Raw genomic sequence first — 24671 nt, 5'->3', positions numbered from 1 at the left:
TCCCCCAACACCCAGTCTCTATCCCTCCTGCGCCCCCAGCCCCCCAGTGACCCCTAAAGGGACGGCTCCTAAGGCTCTGCCTTGCCGTGTCCCTGCCCCCCTCCAACCCCATGGCCCAAGGCCCCTGCTGGGGGCCCATCCCACTTTGGGAGCCCCACCCTGGACCCCTTGCTCTCTCCAACTCCTCTCCTCTGGCTCTGGGCATTCATTCACGACTTTCCTCCTTTCCTGTCCCTCACCCAGGGCTCCAGCGTGCAGCGGGAGGGAAGGCTCCAGGACTCTGTTCCCTCTGTTTAAAGTCTCCAGGTTAGTAAGCCAGGAGGGAGGCCTCCCCCCACCACCCTGCCTCGCACTGCTCTTTAGCCAAATGCCTCTCCCCAGCCTAGAGGGCCAGAAGTGGGGGAGGGGGGCTATCCCTGGTGGGCCCAGGCCTTTGCCAGGGGAGGGGACAGCAGAGACTTGACTCTGGGGAGGGCAACTTGCCTGGCCGAGAACGTGTCTATGTGTGCATGTGAGTTCGTGTGTGCGTGCATGTACCTAGGAGTGCTGGCTGCAAAGCCTCCATGCAGTTGGGGCTGGGAAGCAGGGGAGGAGGCAGGGGCCCTCTGCTGAGGGGCCTGCGGGCCTGGGGAGAGGGGATCAGGAGCAGCGGGCCCTTCTTACGGAGGGAAACCCGTGTTCCCGTGGAGGCCAGAGGGTGGGGGGTGGGACGTGGGACCACATCCCACCTCAGTATAGCTCTGTTTAGTTTATAGGCACTTGCAAACCTGTGATCTTATTTCATTTATTCAATGACTCAATCATTCATTCATTCATTTGTCCGTCCGTTCATTCATTCAATAAAGATTTATTGAATACCCTCTCTGTGCCAGGCCCTGGGCTGAGGTCTGAGTCCAACAGTGACCAAGACAGATAGGAGTTCTTCCACTGTTTAAGTGCTGAGCAGATAGAGGGCAAGGAGCTGGCTGAATTCCCCGGCTGTGGGGCCCGGACTGTGGCTCGGCCAGCTGACTGTGACTCTGTGTCCCCAGCCGCCCTGTCCGCCCCTGCTCCCCTACCGGCCACTGCTCTGTACTTCATGTCCCTGTAGAGTGTCCCTTGACCTGAAGGTGCCCCTCACACAGTGTGCCCCCACCAAGTAAGCGGCGATCGAGGCCTCAAGTCCCTGGGGACTTGGGCAGCATTGTTGGACCAGTGCTAAGGACTCTTCAGAGGGCTTCAGGGAGCCGACCCCCTACTTCTGGGCCTGGGATCAGCAGCCTGGGGCACTGGACTTGAGAGGCAGCCTGACCTGGGTTCAAATCTTCACTTAAGCCATTTCCTAGCTCTGTGGGCCTGGATAAGCCACTTTTCCTCTCTGAGCCTCGGTGTTCCTGCCTGTAAAATGGCAGGGTTGGCAGGCGCCTGGCTGGCTCAGTCAGTAGAGCATGTGATTCTTGATCTTGGGGTCATGACTTCGGGCCCCACGTTGGGTGTGGAGCTTACTTAAAAAAAAAAAAAAAGAGGGTAAGTTAAAAAAAAAACCTGGCAGGGTAGATGAGAAGAGCACAGGAAAAGCAGCAGCTGGTCCAGAGCCTGGCCTACAGCAAGGACGGTCCCACTGCTGGTTCCCTTTCTGCCCACGCCCCCTCCCATCCTGGGCAGCCTGAGCCCCAGTAGTGTCTGCTTGCTGCTCTGTCCCCCCCCCCCAGGGGAGCGGGGCTGCGGGATCTGGGTCTTGGCTGTCTGCAGACTCACGTCCTCCGGTCCTTCATCTCTCTGAAGGATGCTGCGGCCCCAATCTGGGCGGGCAGCTGGGGGAGGCGGCCCTCCTTGCCTTTGTGGCTGCTGCCGACGCCTTGATGGCTTTTTAATAACTTTGCTCTGAGACAATCTGCAGAGCACTCGTTTGTCTGCCTCTTAATTAAAATTACCGTTTTCCTAAAAGAGCAACGAGGCTGCTCCCCTCCCTCCCCCACCCGTGGCTGCTGCTGGAAGGGGGAGGCAGAAGCACTTGAGACTGCAACTCTTCCCCTCCGCCCAACGCCACCGCCCACCCCAGTCCCAGTCCCAGGGGCCACCAAGCCCCTTTCCCCACATCCACAGCAGAGGGGCCAAGGCTCAGCCTCCCCAGTGGGCTTGGGGGGCAGGGAACCAGGAGGAGGGCCTGAATGCTCTCCTCTCTCACCCACCCTTTTCTGGAATACCCCCAGAAGCAGGGAGCTCAGTACCTTCCAAGATTTCCTATATCTGTAAAGAGAGGAAACAACCCGGAACTGCCTACCCTCCTGGAGCGGAATAAGATGTGGATGGGTTTTGGAAAAGTGTTGTGAAGGATTATTAGGGGTGGGGAGGGGTGGGGGCTGTCCACGGAGGTGGACACAGTGGGGTCAGGGCCTCACCATTGACTCTGGTTTGGTTACAAGAGACCTCCGAGCTCCCTTTGTGGACTCCGAGTCAGGCCACCTCAGGAGTGGGGTGGGCCTGGCGAGGTGGGGGGCTCATTTAGTCCTTGCTGAGTTTGGGGGCAAAAATCATCCCCAGTAATAATGAAAATACTAATGACCAATATTTATTGAATGTTTACTTGATAATACATGAGCCATACGCTGGGTTAAGCTCTATTCGTTTTATCCTCACAACCCACCAGCCTGTGGCCTCAGTGCTGTTCTATGTTGTACGGGGGAGGAGACAGACCAGAAAGGTTAAGTAACATGCCCAAGGTCACACAGATGATCCATTGTGGCATCCTCAGCCCCACACCCCTTCTGCCTAAAGCGCTCTAGCCTCTTAGGTCTAGCCTCAGTGTCTTATGCTGTATGCGGAGCGGTTCACCTCTGCCTCTCTCTGCCATCCTTCGAGCAGGGTTCCTCCAGAGTTCATGCCACTAAGAATTGACTCTGAGGTTCATCTGCACCTTCCTCCCCCAACCCCATTCCTGGTTCGACCCCTGGGGCGCCCCAGGGGCTCCGGACCCTGGAGTGGGGGGAGCTGGAGGAGGGGGACTGGAGGTTAGGGGGTTCCCATTTCCAGACCTCCTTTCGTTTGGGGCAGAGTTCCTCTCCACGTGGGGAAAAGAGCCCGGGGCCAGGGAAGTGACTCGGTGACTTGATTGTGACGGCAGCTGCTGCTTGGTTGTGAGCGGGTCTTACATCGTGGCTTCATCGCTGAGGCCCGCCTGACAAACCATTCTGGAGGAGGTGGCCATGTCCGGGGCCTCGAGATCCAGCATCAGGGAGGATCCTTAGATGTCTTGTGTCTCCAGCAGCTCCCACTGTGCCTGGCCTGTCTCCACTGTGAACCTTTGCTTCCGTGACTCCTCTTCCAGGAGGCCCCCTCCCCTTCAGGGAGATGACCACCTCCATTTCTGTTCCTCCCTGAAGTGCCTCTCCCCGACCACCTCCAGGCTTGCCCCTCTGAACTCCTGTGGCATTGTCAAATCTTTTACGGTCATTGGCTCTGGATCCAGTGGAACCTCCTAGTCCACTTTTGCTCTCGGGGACAGCAAATGCAGTGCCTTCAGGGGCAGGAAATGCGCGAAGCCGAGGACCATAGGAACGGCGGGAACTGTGGTGAGGGACAGTGCATGTGCCCCTTAAAAACAGGAAAACAGGACACCACCAGCCAGACAAAATATCTGTGCCCCAGTGTGGCCCCAGTGTGATCCTTGCCAAGCTGTGATTCATTTATCATGGTGACTCACCAAGTAGGAGTGTGCTGTTTGTTGAGTGAATACATGATCGCACATGGGCTAAGCATGGTGCTAGACACTTTACGTGTTTGATTCTTCCCATCTTCCCAAGGCAGGCACTGTTTCCCCACTTTGTCATTGTGGAAACTGACAGCCAAAGAAGTACAATGACTCCGTCAAGATCACACCTGTGTGAAAGGGCCTCGGCAAGATTTGAGCCTTGGCTTGCTGTGTCATTCCTGCTGTCTGGTCGGGGGCACGTGGACACATGCGTTCGGTCCCTGCCCTGGGCGGCCAGTGGCCACCTGGTCGACACGCGCCGCGCGCCCTGTGAGGAGGCAGGACTGAAGGAGGTGAGGGCTGCAGAGGCTGGGAGGGAGCAGATGCCCCTCACCCCAGCACACCCCTCCTCCCTCAGCTTCCGGTCCCATCCCAGCAGCCTGGGGATGGTGGCGTGGTGACAGGTGCCGAGCTGCAGAGATGATAGCACTGCTGATTCCCCCATAATTACTGTCTGATGAGACGCCAGAATTAGCCACCGCACGAGCATGGGATGCAGATATGGGGCACGGTGCGGGGAAGCAGCTGGGGGTGAGGGGGCCTCTCCTTCTGAGCCTGGGACCCTCCGGCAGTAGGGCAGGGTCAGCACTGGGGAGGAGGAAGTAGAATAGAAAGGAGGAAGCACTGTGTGGTTAATACGCATCAGATATTATCATGTGGGCTGTGGTTTTCCAGTCCTCAAAGTTAGGCGTGCCCCTGAGATGGCTGGCTGCCGGACGGGGCATCAGGGGCCTCAGGCCACTAACCGGAGACTCAGGCAGAGCAGGCTGCCCAGGCAGACTCCCGAGTACACCCTTTGGTGCCTAGACCTTGGCTCTTCCTCGCTGGGGCCGTGGGGGATATAGTTGCAGGGAAGGGCTGAGCCCCAGAGCAGACTCCCACATTAGCAAGGCCAGGCACCAGAGGACAGATGGAAGTGCCTGGAAGGAGTGGGCCGGTTCAGCTGACCTTGCCAGGAGAGTCATCCAGCCCAGGCAGGAGGAGTCAAGTTGGTCCCTGAAGTTTGAGGTCAGGGAGGCCTGAGAGTTAGCAGCAGGAGATAAGGGAGGTGCGTCCTGGTCCCAGAGCAGGGCTGGGTATGTCCTGGACACTTGTTACCCCGGCACACATGCTGGGGGCAGGGGGAGGGCTGGTGAAGGCAGAAGCAGAGAGGGGTCGTTTGGGCTGCTCAGACCTCATCACACCATCAGAGCAGTTTTGAAGGCCACCGACTAGGAAGAGTGGTGACAACATGGGGCTCACCCAACAGAAGGTAGCGCAGATGGCTGGGGGGGCTAAAACCAGGCCACAGAAGGAAGGATCTGAAATGTTGGGCTCAGAAGAGGAGATTCAGGTTCTGAAGCCCCCGTCCTGCTCTGAAGGGAGAGGTCGTGACCTGCCCCTGGGTCCCTCTGAGGGCTGTGGGCATAGACGCTGGCTCATTTTAGGGAAGGAGGAACCCCACATGATGATTGATGACTTTGGAGGTAATGAGTTCTCCATTCCTGGAGGTATCCAAGCCCTGGCTGGATGGCGTTCCCGAGGTCGGGAGGGTTTCCAGTTCCCCATGGCAGGCATTGGGAGGACTCTGTACCCAGCTGAAGTGTGAGAAGGTAGGGCCCCTGGAGGTTCTTTCAGGACTGTGGGACCCCTTGCCAGCCTGGGCGTCTGTGGCGCCCGAGCAGCTCTGCTCCCTGCCCCTCCTCCCTCCCTCCCTGCCCCGCCCTGGGGAAGAGCCCCCGTAGATGTAGATCTTCAGCTGGGAGGCCTCCCCTGGGGAGGATTGTGCCGAGGGGCTCTGTGCCTCATCCAGGCGGAGGGCTGCTCCAGTATTACCCTCTCAGGGACTTGGGGAGCACAAAAGAGGCTCTGGCCCACGGACTCAGGGATGCCTTGGTGGCAGGGTCAGCATCCCCCTTGGGGCAGTGGGTGTACAGAAATGAAGGGGATCTGGGCTGAGAACCCCCACCGTCGAGATGAGGTTCCTCCACTTCTCAGCTCTGACCCCGGACAAGGTACTCTTCCCGAACCTCCTGTTCCTTGCCTGTAAAGCGAGAGAGAGCAGCCTCCCAAGGGGACCCTGAGCACTGAGTGAGCACCAGCCGCAGAGCCCTTGCAGACTATCCTGAGTGTGCACGGTTATGGGGGTGGGGGGTCACTCAGGTGGCTCCGTGTCTCCCACAGCACCAAGTGGGCCTGGTGCTGAGCTTACCCCTCATCACTTCAGAGGGATGGGCCGTTTACTTGAGAAGAGAAGGTTGGAGTCTTTGAGTCTTGCAGATGGAAGGGGAGACTGTTGATTGCTTCCTTCCAGCCTGTGGTCCACCTTCCTGGATCTGCTCTGGTGGGGGGTTCGGGTAAGGCAACAGGGAAAACTTCCGAAAGATGCCCCTGGTATCTGATCTGGCTTCCCAGGTCAGGCAGGGAATCTGCTGAGTCTCCCGCCTTCTCCCGGCCTCCACCCTCCCGAGTCTCTTGGGCCCTAACCTGGTGTCCCCAGGGTGGGGGAGGGATGGGATGCAGATTTGACTGTTTGTTCTCTGTTGGTTTGCAAGGCAGTGGAGTAATTAACCCATGAGGTGAGGGCTGAGCCTTGGAGCCCAGTGGCCCAGGCTTCACCTTGGGCAGCAGGTGGAAGTGGGTCAAAGGCACACAGGCCCCTCCCCTTGGTGGAGGGGGCTGAGCACCTGCAGAGGTAGAGCAAAGGCAGAGGCTGCCCTGTCCTTGTCCTTGGCGTTGTCTTGTTGGTTCAACAACGGTCCGAGTGGAGCGGTCTTGAGGTTCTGGACCCATCCCTCTATTATGTGAACACTTTAGCAAGGAAGCCCTGAACTTGGCAAAGCAGGAGACGGGCCAAGCAAGTCGCTTCCCTGAGGCGTAGCTGGATCCAGGATAGGCAAATGTCTTGCACTCCAGGCTGGAGATGGATTGACCTGGCAGTTGAGCGAGCCTCCGGATGCGCTGCGGTCTCTCCGGGGGTCTTAAATGTACTGTGTGCACACGGGCACGGGGTGCTGCCTGTCCATACGGCGTCTGGGATGGCAGACGGGGCGGTCAGGGTGGTGTCTGTGTGCGGACCCCAGTCCTGCCCGGGCCTGGGTGTGCCCCTCTGCATGTGGATGCCTGTGGGGGGCGCAGGTGAGGCAGGTTGTGACTGGGCCCATGTTGGTGAGCAGGTGCTGGGCGCCTGGGCGTGCACCGGGGTGCACAGGTATGAGGCCGGAGAGCAGAATTGTGTCCCTGAGCAGCTGAGCGTGAGCTTGGCATCTGGAGGTACCAGGACCCCGGTTGCTCTGGTGGCTGAGGGAGCTGTCTGGGTGCTGGCAGAGAAAGGGCCTTCTAGGGGGAGCCTGACCCCAAGAAGGATGGTGTCTCTGAGGAGGATCTGGAAGGATCTGGCCAGTCTGGGGCTCCTGCCCAACATTGATGAGGCGCTCACTGAACACTGGCTACTGACAGCTTCTGTGGGAAGATGGGAGTGATGGATGGGGCTTCTGCCCCTCACCTCCAACGGATTGGGGTCTCTCCCCCCGGGAACAGGAGGTCCCCCTCTGGGCATGCTTTCGGCCGGAGGCGACTTCAGGGGCGTGGTGCCTTTGTCCATGCTCGCGGCCCTGGCCACAGCGCCCCGAGGCCCGAGCCCCCCTTGGGAGAGCAGGAGCTCTGGCAGCCACTTCAGAGCGGCAGGGGAGCTGGGGGACAGGTGCCTGCCTCCCTCCGTTCCCACCCTCCCGTGTTCGCTCCTTCTCTTCCTCTCAACCTGTGTTCCTCTCGGCTGCCTCTCCAAGGAGATGCAGAGCTGACAGGACACCTTCCCTGCGCGCGTGATGGTGGAGCCGCCTCGCAGGAGTTAGCGTGTTCCCGCGGTACCATGTGGGCCCACGCCAGGGCTGGTCCCAGCTTTTCCAGCAACAGCTTCAGACTGAGGGGGACACACTCCCTTCTGCATCTACGCCCCCTCCCTTCCCAGGGAAGTCAATTAGCCAGATCTTCATTAGTAGCTAAAAATCAAAACCGTACAATGCTGGGTCTGATACAACTCTGACAGTGGAATAAAAGGAAATCAGGCGATCGGGCAGATCAGGAGGGAACTGTCCCCCGTTTGCCCCCTAGGCTGGTGCCTTTGTTCAGTGCACAACCTGCATGCCTGTCTACTGGGTGTTATTAGGTTTTTTTTTTTTTTTTTTTAAACAAATGAGAGGACTGAGACTCAGGGAGGCTGCTAACCTGCTCAAGGTCACCCAACTAGTCAGTGGCAGAGCTAGGTTTGAACAGAGCTTTCTCATTTTCTCCTCCCCAAATTCAGTGATTTTTGGTAATGTCATAGCTTTGCCTGCTTGCGGTGGGGGGTGGTACAGGGAAAAGAGGGCAAGCAGCTGGCTTGTGGCCCTTTTGCAGGGAGAGAGTCTTGTTTGAGGAGTGTGGTCAGGGTGCCATGTGGGGCCCCTGATTTCTTTGTGGTGAGCATCCCCCGGGGCTGGGGTGGGTGCCTGGGGGTGTGGCCCGCCATGACCCTCAGCTCTTCTCTCTGGGGCTCAGGGTGCTAGGCCATATTTTCCACCTTGCTGCTGATTCCTCCTAAGGAGATGGTTAGTCTGTGTCCTCCTGGGGCCTGCGGGCGCCCCCCTGGCAATTGCTTTCTGGGAAGTGGCATAGTGGAATGGAAAAATCCTTGTCCCTGGGGGCCAGGAGGCCTGGGTTCCACTTCTGGTTCTGTCCCCAGCTCCCGTATGACTGGGTCAGGTCCACTCTCTGGGCCTTGGTTTCCTTCCTATGAGAGGCATTTGGCTGGAGGAAGAGCAGAGAGTGGCTTTCAAGATGCAGGCAGGGGTACACAGAAGAGTCTGGAGATGTCACTCCTGCCCGCTATGGGGAGGGGACTCCACAGCCACACAGAGCCAAGGCATGAGTCAGTCACAGGCGCTGAGTGAGACCAAGCCTGGTGTTTTTGATGGCCCCCGCCCCCCCCCCACTGCTGAGGTGGCCTGAGGGTCTTCCCCAACCCCATCTGAAGGGAGTGGTTGCTCTACCACCGAGGAAGCCTCCAGTCTGAGGGAGGAAGCAAAGGCCTTGCACCGAGGCTTCTTCCAACCTAATGAGGCAAACAGGGCCCTACACTTAGTGCCCCCCCCACCCCGGGCGAGGAGGGGCAGCCTGTGCCCCGAGCCTGAGAAGCAGCAGAATCAGCAGGAAAGGGTCTAGAGAGGGCTGGGTGAGAAGGAAGAGCCGGCAGGGGAAGCATCTGGCTGGGGCGGCGCCTTCAGGGAGCCCAACACCCGTCCTCTCGCAAATTCTCTCTCCCTGGGGAATGCCCCAGAAGCTCTGCTGGGAGCACCCCGGACCCAGGCTCCCACGCAACGGCTCCTCCTAGGCAGGTGAGCTCCTCTTCCCCCAGCCCCGAGGAGGTCCTTTCATTCGATTCCTACTCGTTTACCAACTGAGTAGCCTTCAGTGGGTTTTAAATCTACGCAGATTGGTTTGTGTTTTTCTGCCGGCCTGACGCTGTGACTGGCAGTGCCCAGCACCCTCCCCTGCCGCCCGGCTCCCTCCGGAGCTCCCTTGTTCCCTGCCCCACACCCCTCCTGAGTCTCCATGCTCAGCTTCCCTAGGGGCTGGGGTAGCAGAGCTCCCTGCGCGTGGGGGTGGAAGGGCCCTGTGGGCACGGGCATGGGCCACAGTCTTAGTCCCCCTCTTCCCTACCCCCCTGCCCCCGCCCCAGCGCAGGGGAAGGGAGTCTGCCTGGTGACTCCGGTGAAATCACTCAACCTCCCTAATCCTCAGTTTCCCTGGCTGGACTGCAAGGAGAATCAACCTGCCCCAGGCCCTTCCCCATGTGGCTCTGGAGATCAGTGCTGGGGGTTGGGGAGGAGGCATCAGCCAAGGGCTGCCCTGCCTCTGACACGCTCTTGCCTTGCCCACCTTCTCTGCACTACGGCAGTGTCCAAGCGGTGGTCCATCTAGGGGGGATGGGCTCCACCTGGCCTCCTCCCACTTCTCTGTCCTCCCTCTGACACCTGGCAGTGGGGGTGGGGAGGAGAGCCCACCTTCCCCAGGGACCCGGGGATGACAGCTTGCCTGGCCTTGCCCCTGCCTCCCTAGTGCCCCTGCTCCTAGGCACCAGGAAGTCACCTTTATTTTTTTTTTTAAATTTTATTTATTTCACAGAGAGACACAGCGAGAGAGGGAACACAAGCAGGGGGAGTGGGAGAGGGAGAAGCAGGCCTCCTGCCGAGCAGGGAGCCCAACGCAGGGCTCGATCCCAGGACCCTGGGACCATGACCTGAGCCGAAGGCAGACGCTTAACGACTGAGCCACCCAGGCACCCCAGGAAGTCACCTTTATTGTCTTACCATCTGCCCCATGCTTTCCAGATGGCTCCCTTCCCTCCCAGGCCTCCTTCTCATGGGTTCCCCGCCCCCATCCTCTCTGACCAGAGAGGCTGTCCTGAGGTGTGGGGTTCCTGGCCCCCACTCTGGGCCAGGAACTGGACATGAAGCCCTGTCCCTCAACCTTAGTCCAGCTCCCTCTTCCCCTCCAATCGCCCTTCTTCCCGTGGCTGCCCCCACCTCCGAGGCTCTGGTTGGAGTGACAAGGAGACTCAACAGGGCGCTGGGCATTAGCAATTTGGGGGGATATTACACAGGAATGTTTACAGAAAGGCAATTGCCTGGAAAATGACTTTGGTTGTTGTGGTATGGGGCGGAAAAGATGGTTTTGGAAAACAGACACAGATGGGCTTCTGCTCCAGGGACCTACAGATAGACAGCGGGGGCTGAGGGCCACGGGCATGCGAGGAGCACAGAGCCAGGGGCGCCCAAAGACAGAGAGGCCGCCTCCTTCGGGGCGGGGGCAAGTGATGATCACCTCACCTGCGCCAGGTTCCTGGACCCTCTGCCAAGCTTGACCTTTGTCCTCTGGCCTCTGACCTCCCAGCACAGTGTTCTTCTTGACTGCGGCAGGCACCCAGCAGGATGGAGCTGCCAGGCACAATTGAGGGTGGCAGCCCCCTCGGGGCTCCTCCTGGGTGACTTGGACTCCTCTTGTTTGGCTGCAGATGGGGGCGGGGATGTGGGGCGGCAGGGGGAGCCTCGAGCTGCATGTGCGTGTGTGTGTGTGTGTGTGTGTGTGTGTGTGTAAAGCACTTTAGGGTCTGAGCCAGGCCCTCCACTCTTCCAGCAATCTCCGTGCACCCCTTCTCTTGTCTTTTGCCTGCGGGCCTCACGGGATCTAGCCCCGGGGATCTGTGAGCTCCCTGAGCTGGTGCCCAGCCCCCATCTCAGCCCAGGCGATGGATGGGGCACACTGGGAGCCTTCTCAGGCCTCATCCAACCTCCTGATCTCTGTGGGGACAGGGAGACAGGGACCTAAACTCTGGGTCTTGAGCTGGGGGTCCTCACAGCCGGGGCCCCAGAGAGAGACCTCTCTTTTCTGGATCTTGTAGCTTCCTTTTTCTTCCGTCCACTTCCTCCCCTTCCTTGCTCTTCTTCCCTCTCCCCCCCCTTTCCTCTTCTCCACATTCCCTTCCTCTGAAGATGATGTCATGTGTGAATGTTGCCCAGTGGCAGCCAGAGGACAGAATAGTGACATCTGGGGTAAAGACACGAGGTGGGGTGGGCTTGGTGGCTAATGAGATGGTGTCACTAAAACTTGGGGATCTTCATTCTCATCATGAGTTACAGTGATCTCATGTAAAAAAATGCAGAGGAGGATAAAAATAAATCAGGCTCATAAATAAAGGTGGAATTTGGAACTGGCGGAACATTGTCGCTGTCTTCCCAAGCGCCTGCGCCTTTATCCTCGGCCGGCCACTGGGGGGCGCCCACCTCCTCCTGTCACCAGCCTCAGGTGTGTGTCCCTTCGCCCGGGGCCCAGGCTGGGAAGGTTGAGCTGAGGGTGACAGAACCCCCTTTCCCCACTTTTCCGCCCCCCTCATTCTGAGCTGGATTGCACCAGTCTCGGGCATCTTCTCTGGGGCTTGGATCTCCGACAAGACAGTTATGATCGGCCTTGCACACCTGGGTGACCTTGGACAGATGGTAACTCCTCTGACCCCAACCTCTCTCTCCGGCTCCCCCAGCCTCCATCTCTCAGGGGCCTTCAGTGCCAACCTCCCTTCCCCAGTGTACCCCAGCTCGGTTCCTCCTCCGCGGCCTCCCCACCCCTTCCCCTTCCCTCAGAGCCACCTGCCCTTCTTTTGCACCTTCAGTTCCCATGTCCCTGCTTACCCCCTCAAGGCCTCTCTGTCCCATCTGTCCCCTCTGCCACCCCCTCAAGACCCCTGCCCATATGGACCCCTCACTGTCCCTGCCACTGAACGGGAAGCGTTGGTCTGCTCAGGGCCAGGGTGTCCAGAGCCTGGGCTTGCTAGATTGGAATCGATCTCTGGCACTTTTCCCTGGGCTGCTCAGTCTGGGGAGGGTCAGGGCCGCTCTGGGGACTCAGTGGTGGCTGGAGCAGGGGTACCGGGAAGTCTGTCTTGCTGGGGCCCAGGAGCCGATGTGCCAGGAGTGCCTTTAATTCAAAACAACACACTTTCTCCTCCATCATCTTGCCAGCTTCTCAAGGCCTGCGAGACAGGGGCAGGGTTTAGAGGGGAACATCCCCATTTTACAGATTAGTGCCCTCAGGCTCCGAGAGGGAAGAGATTTGTTGACTGAATGAGTAACTAAATGAAAGGCTAATCCAGGGTCCCTCAGGGAAGGAGCTGACTTGAAACCCAGGGTGTCTCTGGCCTAGGGTTCTTTTCCTCCCAGTGCACTGACCTCGAGTGCCTGTGACTCAAAGGCAGAAGCTCATGCCTGAGTCCTCTGAGCCCCACGGGCCTCCTTCTCCTAAGGGTAATAGGATGGCCCTGCAGCCCAGAAGCCCAGGTCAGTCCTCCCAGTCCCCTGGGGCCCTGCAGAAAGGAGTGAAATAAGCACAGAGCAGGAGCCTCACCTCTTCCCCCCTACCCACCCCCACCCAGCTAGTTTCTGTCTTTGTTAAATAAAGCTGAGGATCTCAAAGGTTCTTAAAGAGATGCTAGAGCTTTGCAAATCCAAGCCCCTCCTTCCCACCACCCCTCAGAGTTAGCAGATTGTCTCTCCTGCCCCTCCTGCCCCTCTCTCTGCCACCCTCCAGAATCCAGCTCCTGCCTCACCCCTGCTTCCTCCCTCCACCTATGCCTGGGCACCTGAGGGCTGAGCCCTGACCTCAAGAAGGCAGGGACAGTCCTGGCTCTACTCTCCCCCACTCCCAGCGCCGCGCCCGCAGTGGGATTTATGAGACTGCAGTCATAAATAGGGCTGCAAGAACCTGTCCACGGTCCCCTCCACTGAGCGCTCTAGCAGCCCGGACCCCTCCTTGCCAGCCTCGCCTTGCCGCTTGAACCAACATGACCCCTGGATCTCCCCCAGTCCCTGCTGCTCTCTGCCCCAGCCCAAACTTGCTGAGATCTCCCACTAGGAACCAGGGAAGGAGGTGCCAGCACGGAGGGTGGGGATGGGGATGAGCAGCTCTTCTGGCTCCCAGAGGGCAGAAGGACGGGGGGGGGGGTGCGAGATGAGAATTGGAGACCTGTCCCCTGCACCTGTGTGTGTCCAGAGCCCTTAGAGGGCACTGTGAGCCTGGCTGTCGGGCACAAGGAAGGAGATCCCTCTGGCTCCGGCTGGGCTGGGCCAGACTCTAGACCTGGGGCTACAGCAGCAAAGCAGGCGGGCAGAATCCGCTCCTGCCTGGGCAAAGAGGGGTCTCCTCCTGTTCAGTTGTACCTAATGCAAATCTCCACAGGTGCTGAGAGTAAGTGGAAGAGAGAGGTTAAGGGTCATGGGAGGCAGCCCCCTGACTCTGGTTGGGGCTATTTCTCCGGTGCCTAGAGCACCCCCATCTTAGCCTCTCCTCCTGGATGATTATTCAGGTGACTCCTTTCCAGCCACATTCACTGGGACCCTGGACTGCCACCAAGCTCCTCAAGGGCAGGGACTAGGCCTTCAAGACAATGGTCCCAGGGTTCCCAGCCCCACTCAATCAAGGGCCATCTTTGAGAATTTCCTCCAGGTCAGGGACCCTCTGCACCATATTAACTCAATGTTTTTCCTTAACTCCCTTTGAACCTAAATAAATTTACTTAAAAGGAAACCTTATCTCTTTACCTTCCCAAGAAATGATATCCATGAAATCAGTGGTTGGATCTTCTATTTGGGGTTTTCCTAATCCTTATGAAAATAAAGGTATAAGTATTAAACTGTGAAACAGTGTCCCTCCCAAGGTCCGTTCTTGTGTATCTGGACCTCACTTTGGGAAGCATGCCAGAGGATGATGACTGCAGCGAGAAGGACAGATGCCTGGGTTGGGGGGGGGGTGGGGAGGCAGGAGGGACCTGAGACCCAGTGCCAGGCTGGGGAGGGGGCAGATGAACAGAGACGAACACCTAGTGCCCTGTGGTGATGCCATTGTTCTGTCAATAGACGTTGGTGAGAAAGTGTGGTGGGAGGGGATGAGGCCAACCTAATAAATATTGGGGTCAAATCTAGACTCTACCACTCACTGTGGCTTTGGGCATGTCACTGGACTTCCCTAACCTCGGCAGCCCCATCTCTGAAATGGGGCCACAATGATAACCCTCCCCGCCCCCCAAAAGGGTATTGATGGCCATGATGATGGCGGTCAGTCAGGCCTTTGGAAGCCATGGAACTCGGTGTCTGTGGAAGCGATTCTTCCCTTAGTTTTGGTGGGAGGTGCTGGGTCCTCAAAGGCTGTCCCCCAGATCTACATGCCTCAGCCACAGGCTCAGGAGGCTTGTGTGTGTGTGTGTGTGTGTGTGTGTGTGTGTGTTGGGTGAGGGGTGGCTTTTCCTGAAATGTGGCTGAATCTCTTCTTTCCCCCTGTGGCTCACAGGAGGTGACTGAGGCCTGGCAGCAGGCCTAATGCACGGTGGATGTGTGGAGGAAGGGGACCAATGAGGCATGGCAACTGGATGGAACATGGCTGGGTCCCAGAATCCCCAGCCTCCTCTTCTTTGCCCCACTTGGCCCTGCGAGTCAGCCCCTGTGTGGGGGTGCATTTGTCTGCTGCAGTGCCCGACGGCCCTGGACCTAGGCTATACTTGGGGGGTGCGGCTTTGAGACTGGTGGATGGTGGGGCTGGGGGTATGCTGGGGAGACTGTGTTTGTCTCCCAATGGAGTCTAGAGTCTGCTGTGGGTGACACCATGCCTGGCATGGGTGGCACTCTGGAACCCCTGTCCCCTGCTGGGCTGTGGAAAAGTCAACTTTGAGGCTGGAGGGTGGGAGACAGCAGGGCTGGGCCTGGTGAGGTTAGGAGCTCAGGGATGGTGGGCATATGGGAAAAGGATTCAGAATTCTGCATGGGGACCTCAACCCCCGGCCTTCTCTTTTTTTCTGCTTCTGTACTGTCCTTTGTCCCCTGTGCGTCCCTTAAAGGTCTTGAACTTGTGTGTGTGTGTGTGTGTGTGTTGGGAGGGGAGACTGAGGAAAAGGAGGGCAGGGGGAGGGGAGGGTTCCGGGGGGAGGGCTTGAGCTGTTCTGTCTGCTTTCTTTCTCCTTTGAGTTTGTCCCAAATCCATCTCTCTCTCACTGTCCTCTCTGTGCCCAGCCTCCCCTGTCTGTCCATCTGTCTGTCTCTGGGGAGGGAGGGAAAAGGGAGGGTCCCATGCCCCGGACCTTGGGCCTCCATCTCCTTGCCATCATTACTCCTGCCTCCGGTATCCTAGTCCTGGCCCCTTTCCAAGCCAGTCCCAGCCTTTAGGACAAGTGTGTCCTGGACATTCTAGTCTGAGGGGGGAGGCTTGGGTCTCCCCCTGCCCCCAACACGCACACACACCTCTCCTTAGAGGATGCTCATGAAAGGAAGACTGGGCAGGCTCCTTTCCACATCTTTCAGGAACCATCTAAAGGAAACGCCCCTTCCCTCACCTGTTCACACCAGCCGTAGGAAGGAGGAAGGGGATGCATGGCTAGAGATGTTCAGGACCCCTGCTTCCAACCTCTCCTTGGCCTCAAAAAACAGCACCTCACCTGCAGTCATTACCCTTCCAAACGAAGAAGAGCACGAAGCCAGAGCACGAAGCCGGACCCTGCCCTTGCCCCCCAACTTCCTTGGAGCCCCTCCCCCTGCTGCCTCTTCGGTCCCCTAGTTGGGGGGTGGACAGCCCCTCTCATCTCAGCCTGGCGCCTCTTGCCCCGAGTTAGGCCTGCCCGTCCCCCGCTCCCCCCCCCCGTCCCCCCGCAGTGACCCCCGGTGAGGGCTGGGCAGCCCCAGGCCGGGCGCCCCGTGACCCCGCCGTGCCCCCTCTCCCCTCTCGCAGATCCGGAGCGGAGCAGCCCCCCCATGCTGTCTGCGGACGATGCGGAGTACCCGCGGGAGTACCGGACCCTGGGGGGCGGGGGCGGCGCGGGCGGCGGGGGCCGGCGCTTCTCCAACGTGGGGCTGGTGCACACGTCGGAGCGCAGGCACACGGTGATCGCCGCCCAGAGCCTGGAGGCGCTCAGCGGGCTCCAGAAGGCGGACGCCGACCGCAAGCGCGATGCCTTCATGGACCACCTGAAGAACAAGTACCCCCAGCACGCCCTGGCCCTGCGGGGCCAGCAGGACAGGATGCGTGAGCAGGTGAGTGGGGGCCGGCTGTGGGCTGGGGAGGGGTCTGCCCCGTGCTCCCCTGCCCCCGGGGCCCTGATTCGGTGGGGCGTCTGAGGAGAGAGCCCGACAGAGGGGGAGTCAGGGAGTCGCCCTGGTTGGCCTTTTCTGGAGTCTGGGGAGGAAGGGAATGGGGGCTCAGCTTCCTGACCTCTGCCTGCAGTCCCGGAGTTGGGAGCACTGGATGGAGCAAAGAGGCAGAGGGGCGGTTGGACTGGGCTGACGGGCAGGAAAGTTGTCCTGGAGGCCAAAGAAGTGGTGGGGAGGAGGAGGGGACCGTCTTGGGGACTGACTGTTCCCAGCCTGAAGGTCCGTCCCGCCTGGAGCTGAGACTCCCGGGGTGGCCCCTCTGTGACACGGTCCTCTTGGGAGCCTCAGTAGGCTGGATCTGCTGTGCCCCGAGCCCCTTAAGAACAGAGCCCAGAACTCCTGGGGCCTTTACCTCCTCCCTCCCTGTCCCCCCACCCCTGCCAAGACTCGCTGTGTGACTTTGACCTAGACGCTGCCTTGGTTTCTCTCCTGCCATCAGTAAGGCTTACAGAGGAGTCAGGGTGCCTGCTTCTGGACCAGGGCCTGTCTCCTTCTATCTGGGGTGGGATGCTTCCCTTGTAAACCTCTCCCAAATCCTTGGGTTCCTGGATGTACCTCTCCATCCAAGTATGACTTTCTTGTCTGTAGGAAAGTTCTTTCTTGGGACAAGCCTTCTGCCTACAGTCCCACATTGGTGAGATGCCTTGATGGCCTAGGAGACCCAGGCCTCATCCGCTCAGGGAGAAGCAGAGGAGGGGAGGGTGGTACATCCCATCCACACTATTTCAGTCGGGCCTGGGGGTGTCAGTCCCTGCTCCCACACCTGTTTTGCTCCGTCCCCCTTTCCAGGGGCTGCTGGGTGTGGCTGGGAAAGGGGAAGAGTGTCCCCACTCCTATCGTCACAGCAGGGACAAGGACACATTGGCGCACTTCCCCCCTGATGTCACCTCCAGTTCTGTCTTGCTTTTGCCTTTTCCCAGCTTCCGAGTCCTCCTGGGAGCAGAGTTCTGATTGGAATAAGGGAGAGTTGCAGATGGAGATATGGCCCTCACCCTCAGGGAGCCCCTCTTCTTGGGTTCCTTCTATGTGCTCTGGCTTGGGAAGAGGGGGCAGGGACACTTGTGATCTGGAGGGGGTGAAAGGATGCTTACACTGAAGTAGGAGGGGCACAGTCAGTTGGGAGGGGGTTTAGAGAAGGGAAGACCCAGTAGGCAGGCCTGGTCAGGAAAGGCTTCCTGGAGGAAGAGGTACCTAAACTAGGCTTAGAAGGATGAAAAGGGTCTGAATGGGCATCGAGGAAGAGAATGCTATTTTAGAAGCTGGGATATAAGAGGTGAGCATGGTCCTGAGTCGTCTGGGGGCAGGTACAGAGGCCCACCTGGCTGGTGCTGAAGGCTCAGGGTGGGAGGCAGTGGGAGATGGGGGGGCAGACTGGAAAAGTGGGGCCAGATGGTGGTGGCTAGGAGGGCTGTGGTTGTTTTTGGGTGGTGAATAGGAGGGGGCAATGGGGGGGGAGGCAGAGGAGGAGAGGAGGAAGAGAGTGTGTTAGGGAGATGAAGGGAAAGGGATGGGGGACTGGAGAGAAGACTGAGCAAGGCTTGTTTGCTGACTGGACCGAGGAGCCAAAGACAGAAAACCTCGGTAGCAGGGAGATATCGGTGCCTAGGGGAGAAATAAGGGGGTGGGAAGGAAACATTTGGAGGATGGGAGACAGGAATATGGGAGGTGAGTTTGCAGAGCAGGGAGAACATTGACCAGGATGCCCATTAGGCGCGCTGTATGTACAGCCCAGGACTCTGAAGGGACAACAGCTTCGGGAGGAGATCGAGTGTGCTGATCAAGGCAGAATGGCAGTGGGACCCAGGGCATAAGCGGGGCCGCCCGGGCATAAGCGGGGCCACCGGGGCATAAGTGGGGCCACCAGGGCAGAATGGAGTCTGACTGGGGAGAAGGCCATGACAGTGGGAAGGAGGAGCCAGGAACATTCTCTCCCATCATGAGGAAGAGGAGAAAGGCCCAGGAGGAGGATGACCTGCACTTCAGAAGTCAGCCTGAGGTGAGGGGGAGAGAGAGAGAAAGAGCCATCGGGACTGGCTGGGATCTGTGGGTCCAGAGGATACCCCTCATTTCTTGTGGTGTGGCGAGGTAATGGCCCGTTTCAGGGGTTGAGGAAATTGGAGGTGGCGAGAGAGCACGACCTGGGGCGCAGATCGGTCTGGGAGGTTTGGCCATAAAAAGATGAAGACAGCGGGGGTGATGGCCTCAGGGGGCAGCAGGCCTGAGAGGGGAGGTGTGGGTGCGCTGGAGGGCCTCAGAAGGTCTGGCATGGTCCCCTGCACAGATAGACACTCAGCAAATACTTAGTAGATGAGTCAAAGCACAGCTATTCGCTCACAAATTCATTCCTTTGTTCATTCACTCATTCATTCCCTCCGTTAAGAGTGTGAGTGGGTAGGACCTACAGCGGTTCCCTGGCCGGGGAGGGCCCGGCGCCTAAGGGTAGTGCCGGCTGGGTGAATGGCAGTGGAATGAATGAAGATGAATGAATTTGGGGATGCCGAGGGGGGGCGAGGGCCTCGGGGGAAAAGGTCCTGGGGGAATCAGGAGGTGATGGGTTTCAAGCCTTACGTGTGGTGTGGCCCCGGGGTGGGAGTTGACAGGGAAGAAGGAGGTGCTGTCACTGCAAAGGCACAGGGAGGTGAGGACCCCTGCGGAATGGTTCCTGTCTCTGTGAGGTAGGAGGTGACATCTTCAGAGCGGAGGGAATGAGGAGCTGGAAGAGCAGACAGGTGAGGAACGGCTCCCTGGCAAAGTGCACAGGGAGCCTGTCAAGAAGTGAAGAAAAGGAATTCAGGAGTATCTGATGGAGGAGGCCTTCTCCTGGGCTCAGAGAGCCCCCAGTCGGACAGAAGAGAAACATCCAGAAACAGCCCAGGGGCTCTCATTAGAGATCCAGCCTCGGGAAGGGACTAGCGAGTGTTGCAGGTCCCTCTGGGGTGTGAGCTCTCTGCCAAAGCTTGTCCCAGGAATGTCCCTCCCCGCCCCGTCACAGTCCCCCAGCGGCTCCTGCCCGCTCCCCCTAATGGGGTGTCCCCCCTTCGCACACACAGGTTGGCGGCTGGACCGTGGACCCCGTGTGCCTCCTCAGCTCCCTCTGCTCCCACCTCCATGGCGACTCCGCCCCGTCCGGGGCTGGCCAGCCGGCCCAGGTGAGTCACCCACTGCCCCCAGGCCCCCCAAGCCCCTGGCGGAGTTTGGCTTTGGGGAAGACTTTTTTTTTGGAGGGGGGATATCTAGGATTTTAATTTTGCATCCCTTTCTCTTATGTAAGAGCCCCCCCCCCATTCCAGGAGACTCCTATGCCCTGTACTCTCCCCGATTGTCTAATTCCTACCACTGCCTCCGCAAAGGTTTGGCTTTGGGGAAGGAATTTTTTGAGGGGGAATACTCAGGTTTTGAAAAAAAATTTTTTTTGGATTCTTTTCTCCTTTAAACAGGAGTACCTACCCCACCCTCATCCCATCGGTTTTCAGGAGACTCTTTTGCTCTGTACTCCGTTCCCACCCCCACCGTAGGCCACCTCACTCCCATACCCCCCACCTCACGCTACCTTTCCATCTCTGAGCCGACCCAGCCTTCCCCTGAGGTCTTACCATCAGGAAGTTCTTCACAATGTCTATCACCCTTCTTGGTATGTTCAAGGCTTAGTTTCCAATTTGTAGAGGACTTTGGCATCTAGCCATTTGTTCTGAATTTGTTCCTTGAATCCTCATCAAGCCTCAGTTTCCCCTGATGGGAAGACGGATCTCAGCTTAGACAGGGGTACACTTAGGCAGGGCTTGGGCTCCCAGCTCAGGCCTGGACATTGCCATGGGAGAAAAATAGGCATCTGGGGCCCCAACAGGGAGGAAGGAAAAGGGAGTCTGAGTTGCAGCCAGGGAGGGGGCACACCCTGAGGGGGGCCTTGGCTTGAGGGTATCCAGCTGTAGGAGGCAGACGAGATGTAGAAACAGGGAATCCAAGGGGTAGCATGGGTACCAGCTTCACTTCCTCACACACCCTCCTGCCCCTGGAGACAGGCAGCAAGGCTTGACTTTTTCAAGGAGAATTAGAAGGAAAGACGTGACAGCCTAGGAGAGGACAAGGCTCCAGAGCACGGTCGTTTTAGCGGAGCGTAACTCAAGTCTGGCAACAGATTGGCACGCTTGGCATCACCCACAGGGCATTCCGCCCACTTTTCTTCCTGGCTTTCAGCCCCATCTTGACTGCACTTCGGGGAACAAAGATGTGTCTGCCCCCCAGGGCTGGACGGCAAATGGGACAGACTTGTCCTGAGTGGCCAAGTGCACGTGGAGACCAAAACAGGGCTGCGACGGGGATGGTGATGGGGCAGCAGACAGGTGTGATGTGCCTGGGGCATACGGAGGCCCTCTCCAGATGATGTGTCTTGGCACTAGATATGGTTGCGGTGACGGAAAGGCGTGAGGATGAGCTTGGTGAGCTCAGTTGTCCCAGGTCATGGGGCTCTAGGCCTGTTTGCATCTGGTATTTGCCCTGTTGGGAGAAATTCCTTATGAGTGTGAGGAGACCCTGGCCCCAGGGCTTTGTGATTACAGAGGAAAGTGGCCGTTCATAGGATTTTGTCATCACTCGCTGCTTGGTGCTTATCACACTTCTCCATGGCTGAGTCTGAAGCTCCTTTATGTAAAGTGCAGGATCAGAGAGGGTCAGCAAATGCCAGAGTTGCACAGCAGAGCAGGATCAGAGGCCATCAGGGAAGCTCAGGCATCCTAGGCCTCCCAGACTTGGCTGGGAATTGAGTCACAGGAGAGGTGAGGAGGGGGGCGGTGGCCCCTGAGACCCTGATGGGGAGAGGCCATGATCTCGGAGGGTGACAGGTCGGGAGACAGGACACTCTCCTCCCCCCCCACCCCCCACCCTAGGCCAGACCTTTGGGAGTGGGAGGCTGAAGAGGACCCTGGGAGAGGACCAGAGGCTAGATTCCAAGCCGCAGCCCCTCCCCCGCTTCCAGCAGGCGGCCTAACCTCCCCCCCTCCTTCTGCAACCCGAGTCCCGGGCGGCGGGCCGGCGTATCGGGTGACCGCGGCGACGCAGCCACCAGCCTCCGCTGATCCTCGGCGGGGCTGCGCCGGCGGGGCCGCGCCGGGGGAGGGGGCCGGAGAGGGGATGTGCTCGGCGGCGCGCCGCGCAGCGCCAGGTGGAGTCGCGGTTACCGGGGCGACCGGGGCCCGGGCCGGCTCGGCGGCGGCGGCTCTCGCACTGCAGCAAAGGGCACCGGCGGCGGCTGCGGAGGCGGCCGGGGAAGGGGAGAGCCGGGGCGGGTGGGAGTAGGGGGCCGCCCTCCCTCTCCCGCCCGACGCGGGACCTGGGGCTGGGGGCCCCCCGCGCGTACACCTGTGGCCGCAGGTAAGGAGGAGCGGCTGCGGGGGCCGGGGCCGCCGCCTGGGGTTCCGCGGGCGGCGGGGCACGGAGATGGGGGCCAGCTCCGCGGCTCGGAGGGGCGGTCCGGGGGTGGGAGGCGCGCAGGCCGTTGCGGTTCCCGGTCCCCGAGAAACGCCCCCCTCCCCCCACCGCGTTCGCCGCCTTCCGCGTGGGCCGTCCCCCCAAAATGCGGCGGGCGCCCCCTCCCCCAACCTCGGAAAGGCATGACCTTCCTGGGGTGCGCCCTTGCCCCCCGGCGCCGCGCAGGTCCCGCAGCGCCCCCCCCCCACGCACTCTGCATTGGGGAGGGGTAGGAGGTGAGGGTGGTGCTGGGCACCCCTGAGGGGAGGGTCGTGCACGTGCGTCGTGGTGGGAGGCTGGCCACGCGGGGGCACGTTAGGTAGCCCCAGCCTGGGGGGGCGGCTGTTTACGTGGACGCGTGTTCACAGGAGTTGAGAGGTGGGTGTGTGCGCCGGGGCACGCGGAGCCGGGGGGATTCAGGAGCCGGAGGTGCGACCGATTTGGTGGTCCTCCCTCCCTGGAGGATGCGTCGTCGGGGCTCGAGGTCAAGGAGGGGTCACGCCACTCACCTAGCCAGCTGGGGACGTCTGCCCGAGGAGGGGAGAGACCTCGGCTGGCCTGCGCTCGGATTCCCGGGGCGGGGGGGGGGGGGGGGGGGGGCACAGCCCCGCCCCTCCCAGGGCTCGTCGGGGAGAAAAGGATCAGCTGCAAGGGGAGGGAAGAACCCCACTAAGAGCGCTTAGGGTGGGGAAGGGCGGGGGTTAACTCCTCAGCCCCAGAGGGAAGATGCTATTTCCTCTTCTCACCAGGGAGTTTGAGGACTCCCTGGCCTTGCTTTCTTGGGTCTCTGGGAAGCTCCCCCTCCCTCATTTCTGAAAGCCTGGTCCCTAGAGAGTGAATGGTTGGCTTCCAATTCGAATCCTTTAGAACACCTCTCATTTTGTCCCCCTGCTCCTGTAAGATTCTTTCCTACAAGTGATTACCCTTGGCAAGGGCTCTCCCATTCAAACTTTTCTTCCACGTTCCCACGGTCCTCTGGGAAGGGGAGACCCCTCCCTGAGTATGGGGGAAGGTATCGGAGGTGTTTGCTGGGGGTGAGGGGCCAGACCTCTCTTGGGCCCTTCCTGCCCTTTGCCCTCCTTCCAGGGGGTTTCTGGTGCTGGGAAACTCCCAGGGAAAAGGCCCAGAAGGCTGAGCAGTGCTGGGTGCCAGGGGATGGCGGGAGCCGTGCCAGAGAAGAGTATTCAGAGACATACCCGTCCTCCTATGGGCTGGGCCTATTTCTCTTTGCATTCATTCATGGTCAAATATTTGTTGAGGGCCTACTACATACCCAGGCATTTCGTTAGGTACACAGGAGGAACAGACAACCAGGAAAAGGGTGAGGAGGTTGGATGGGGAGAACCTCATCTTAGCAAACGGGGAGGAACCCTCTGCTCTCAGTGACCCAAGGCTGTCCCTTGGGTTTAACACCCTGGAAAGAGACAGAGACAGAGGATGGACGGCATTCCTAATGACTTCTCCCGACACTGTCGTCTCCCACCGCCCCCCCCACCAAGGACACTGAGTTGCCAGGAGACTATGTGTCTTATTCCTGGTGGGACTAACATAAAAGGAGATCTTTCCTCCCGCTTTCCAGAGAGGCCAGAGGGGCTAGGATCTACTCAGTGCGCTGTACGGGCCAGAGCCCAAAGTCTCAGAAGTCTGATCTCAGCCTCACCCCGTTTGTCAAGCACAAATGCAACTACTCTTCCACTGTTACCCTCTAGGGGGGTTTGCCTGGCTTTCCCGTGGCACTAAGGCTACCCAGTCCTCTCCCCTGTCCCCAGCTAGTGACCCCTTCCTTCCGGGGCTGACCGTCCCATGGATGTGCCCAGCCTCAGAAGTCGGAGGCAGGCCCAGGCTCAGGGCACAGCTAGCATGGCTGTGGCCAGGCCCCCGAGGCCCGGTGGCTTCAGCCATTAGCACATCCTGAGTCCGATGTATTGACACTGGGGGCTGGGTGGAGTGGGGGATCTTCTGCCACTTGAATCAGGAGTTAACCTCTCCAACGCCTGATGTCTGGGGTATCATCGGCATGGGACGGTTGCTGCCGCTGACATGTCCAGAGTATGACTGGCTAGTGGAGGGAAGGAGGGATGAGACTTTCTCTTTGTGTGTATACTGTGCGGGTACTGTTTTGTGTTTCTGCAGCTGGGGTGTGTGTGTGTGTGTGTGTGTGTGTGTGTGTGTGTGTGTGTACTATGTGTGAATGGGATCTATGTCTCTATGGGTTTCTGTGACTCTGGGGGAGGCTAGGGCGTGTGGGAATGGTACCTGCGTTTCTGTGAGCGGAGTCGGAGTGTATGTGAGCAAGTCAGGGTCCGGTGGGGGATGCGTGTTCGTGCATGAGCGGGGCTGGTCTCTGTATGAAACTCTCTGTCTCTGAGTTTCTGGGGTTGTTTCTGACCATGGAGGGCTTCTCTCCAAGTGCTTGGGTCCCTTTGTGCGTGTGTTTTTGTCGTTCTGGGTGGTATCTCTGGCGATGTCCTTATCTGAGGGTGTCTGAGAGTCTGCGCTCGGCTCGGCTCGGGGCCTGCGTGCTCCGGGGCGCTGGAGTGGCCTTCTCTGCAGAGCCAGCCGTCGCTGCCAGGGCTGCAGACACAAGTCTCATCAGAAACCTTCCCGTGCCCTGTGCCTGGCTCTGTCGGCCCCCACCCCCACCCGCGTGTCCACTCCTTCTGCTCCCCCTCCCCGTCCCAAGGCCACAGACAGCTGTGGCTAGGGCCCGCTACTCCAGCCTCTTGCCTCCCCTCCCCTCGGCCCCTGTGGGCATCCCCTGGCACCCATGGGGGTGG

General features: G+C 59.3%; 1 protein-coding gene across 8 annotated transcripts in view; it reads left to right on the top strand.

Annotated features, from left to right (window-relative positions):
* Positions 1-24671, top strand: part of SRCIN1 (SRC kinase signaling inhibitor 1) — a 64122-nt gene that overhangs the window by 8244 nt on the left and 31207 nt on the right. For 3 of the 8 annotated variants that reach the window (XM_036091649.2, XM_078065652.1, XM_078065651.1), the window contains exons 2-4: positions 244-306; positions 16013-16314; positions 19482-19580. In XM_036091649.2, the coding sequence (XP_035947542.1) occupies positions 244-306; positions 16013-16314; positions 19482-19580 (464 nt within the window). Of the gene's footprint in view, positions 1-243; positions 307-8953; positions 9085-16012; positions 16315-19481; positions 19581-21703; positions 21799-24671 lie in introns of those variants that run through there. The other 5 variants (XM_036091650.2, XM_078065653.1, XM_036091646.2 and 2 more) reach the window with 4 other exon arrangements.

The sequence above is a fragment of the Halichoerus grypus genome, chromosome 2, assembly GCF_964656455.1.
Source record: "Halichoerus grypus chromosome 2, mHalGry1.hap1.1, whole genome shotgun sequence".
NCBI lineage: Eukaryota > Metazoa > Chordata > Mammalia > Carnivora > Phocidae > Halichoerus > Halichoerus grypus.
This window is presented reverse-complemented; position numbering and strand designations above follow the sequence as displayed.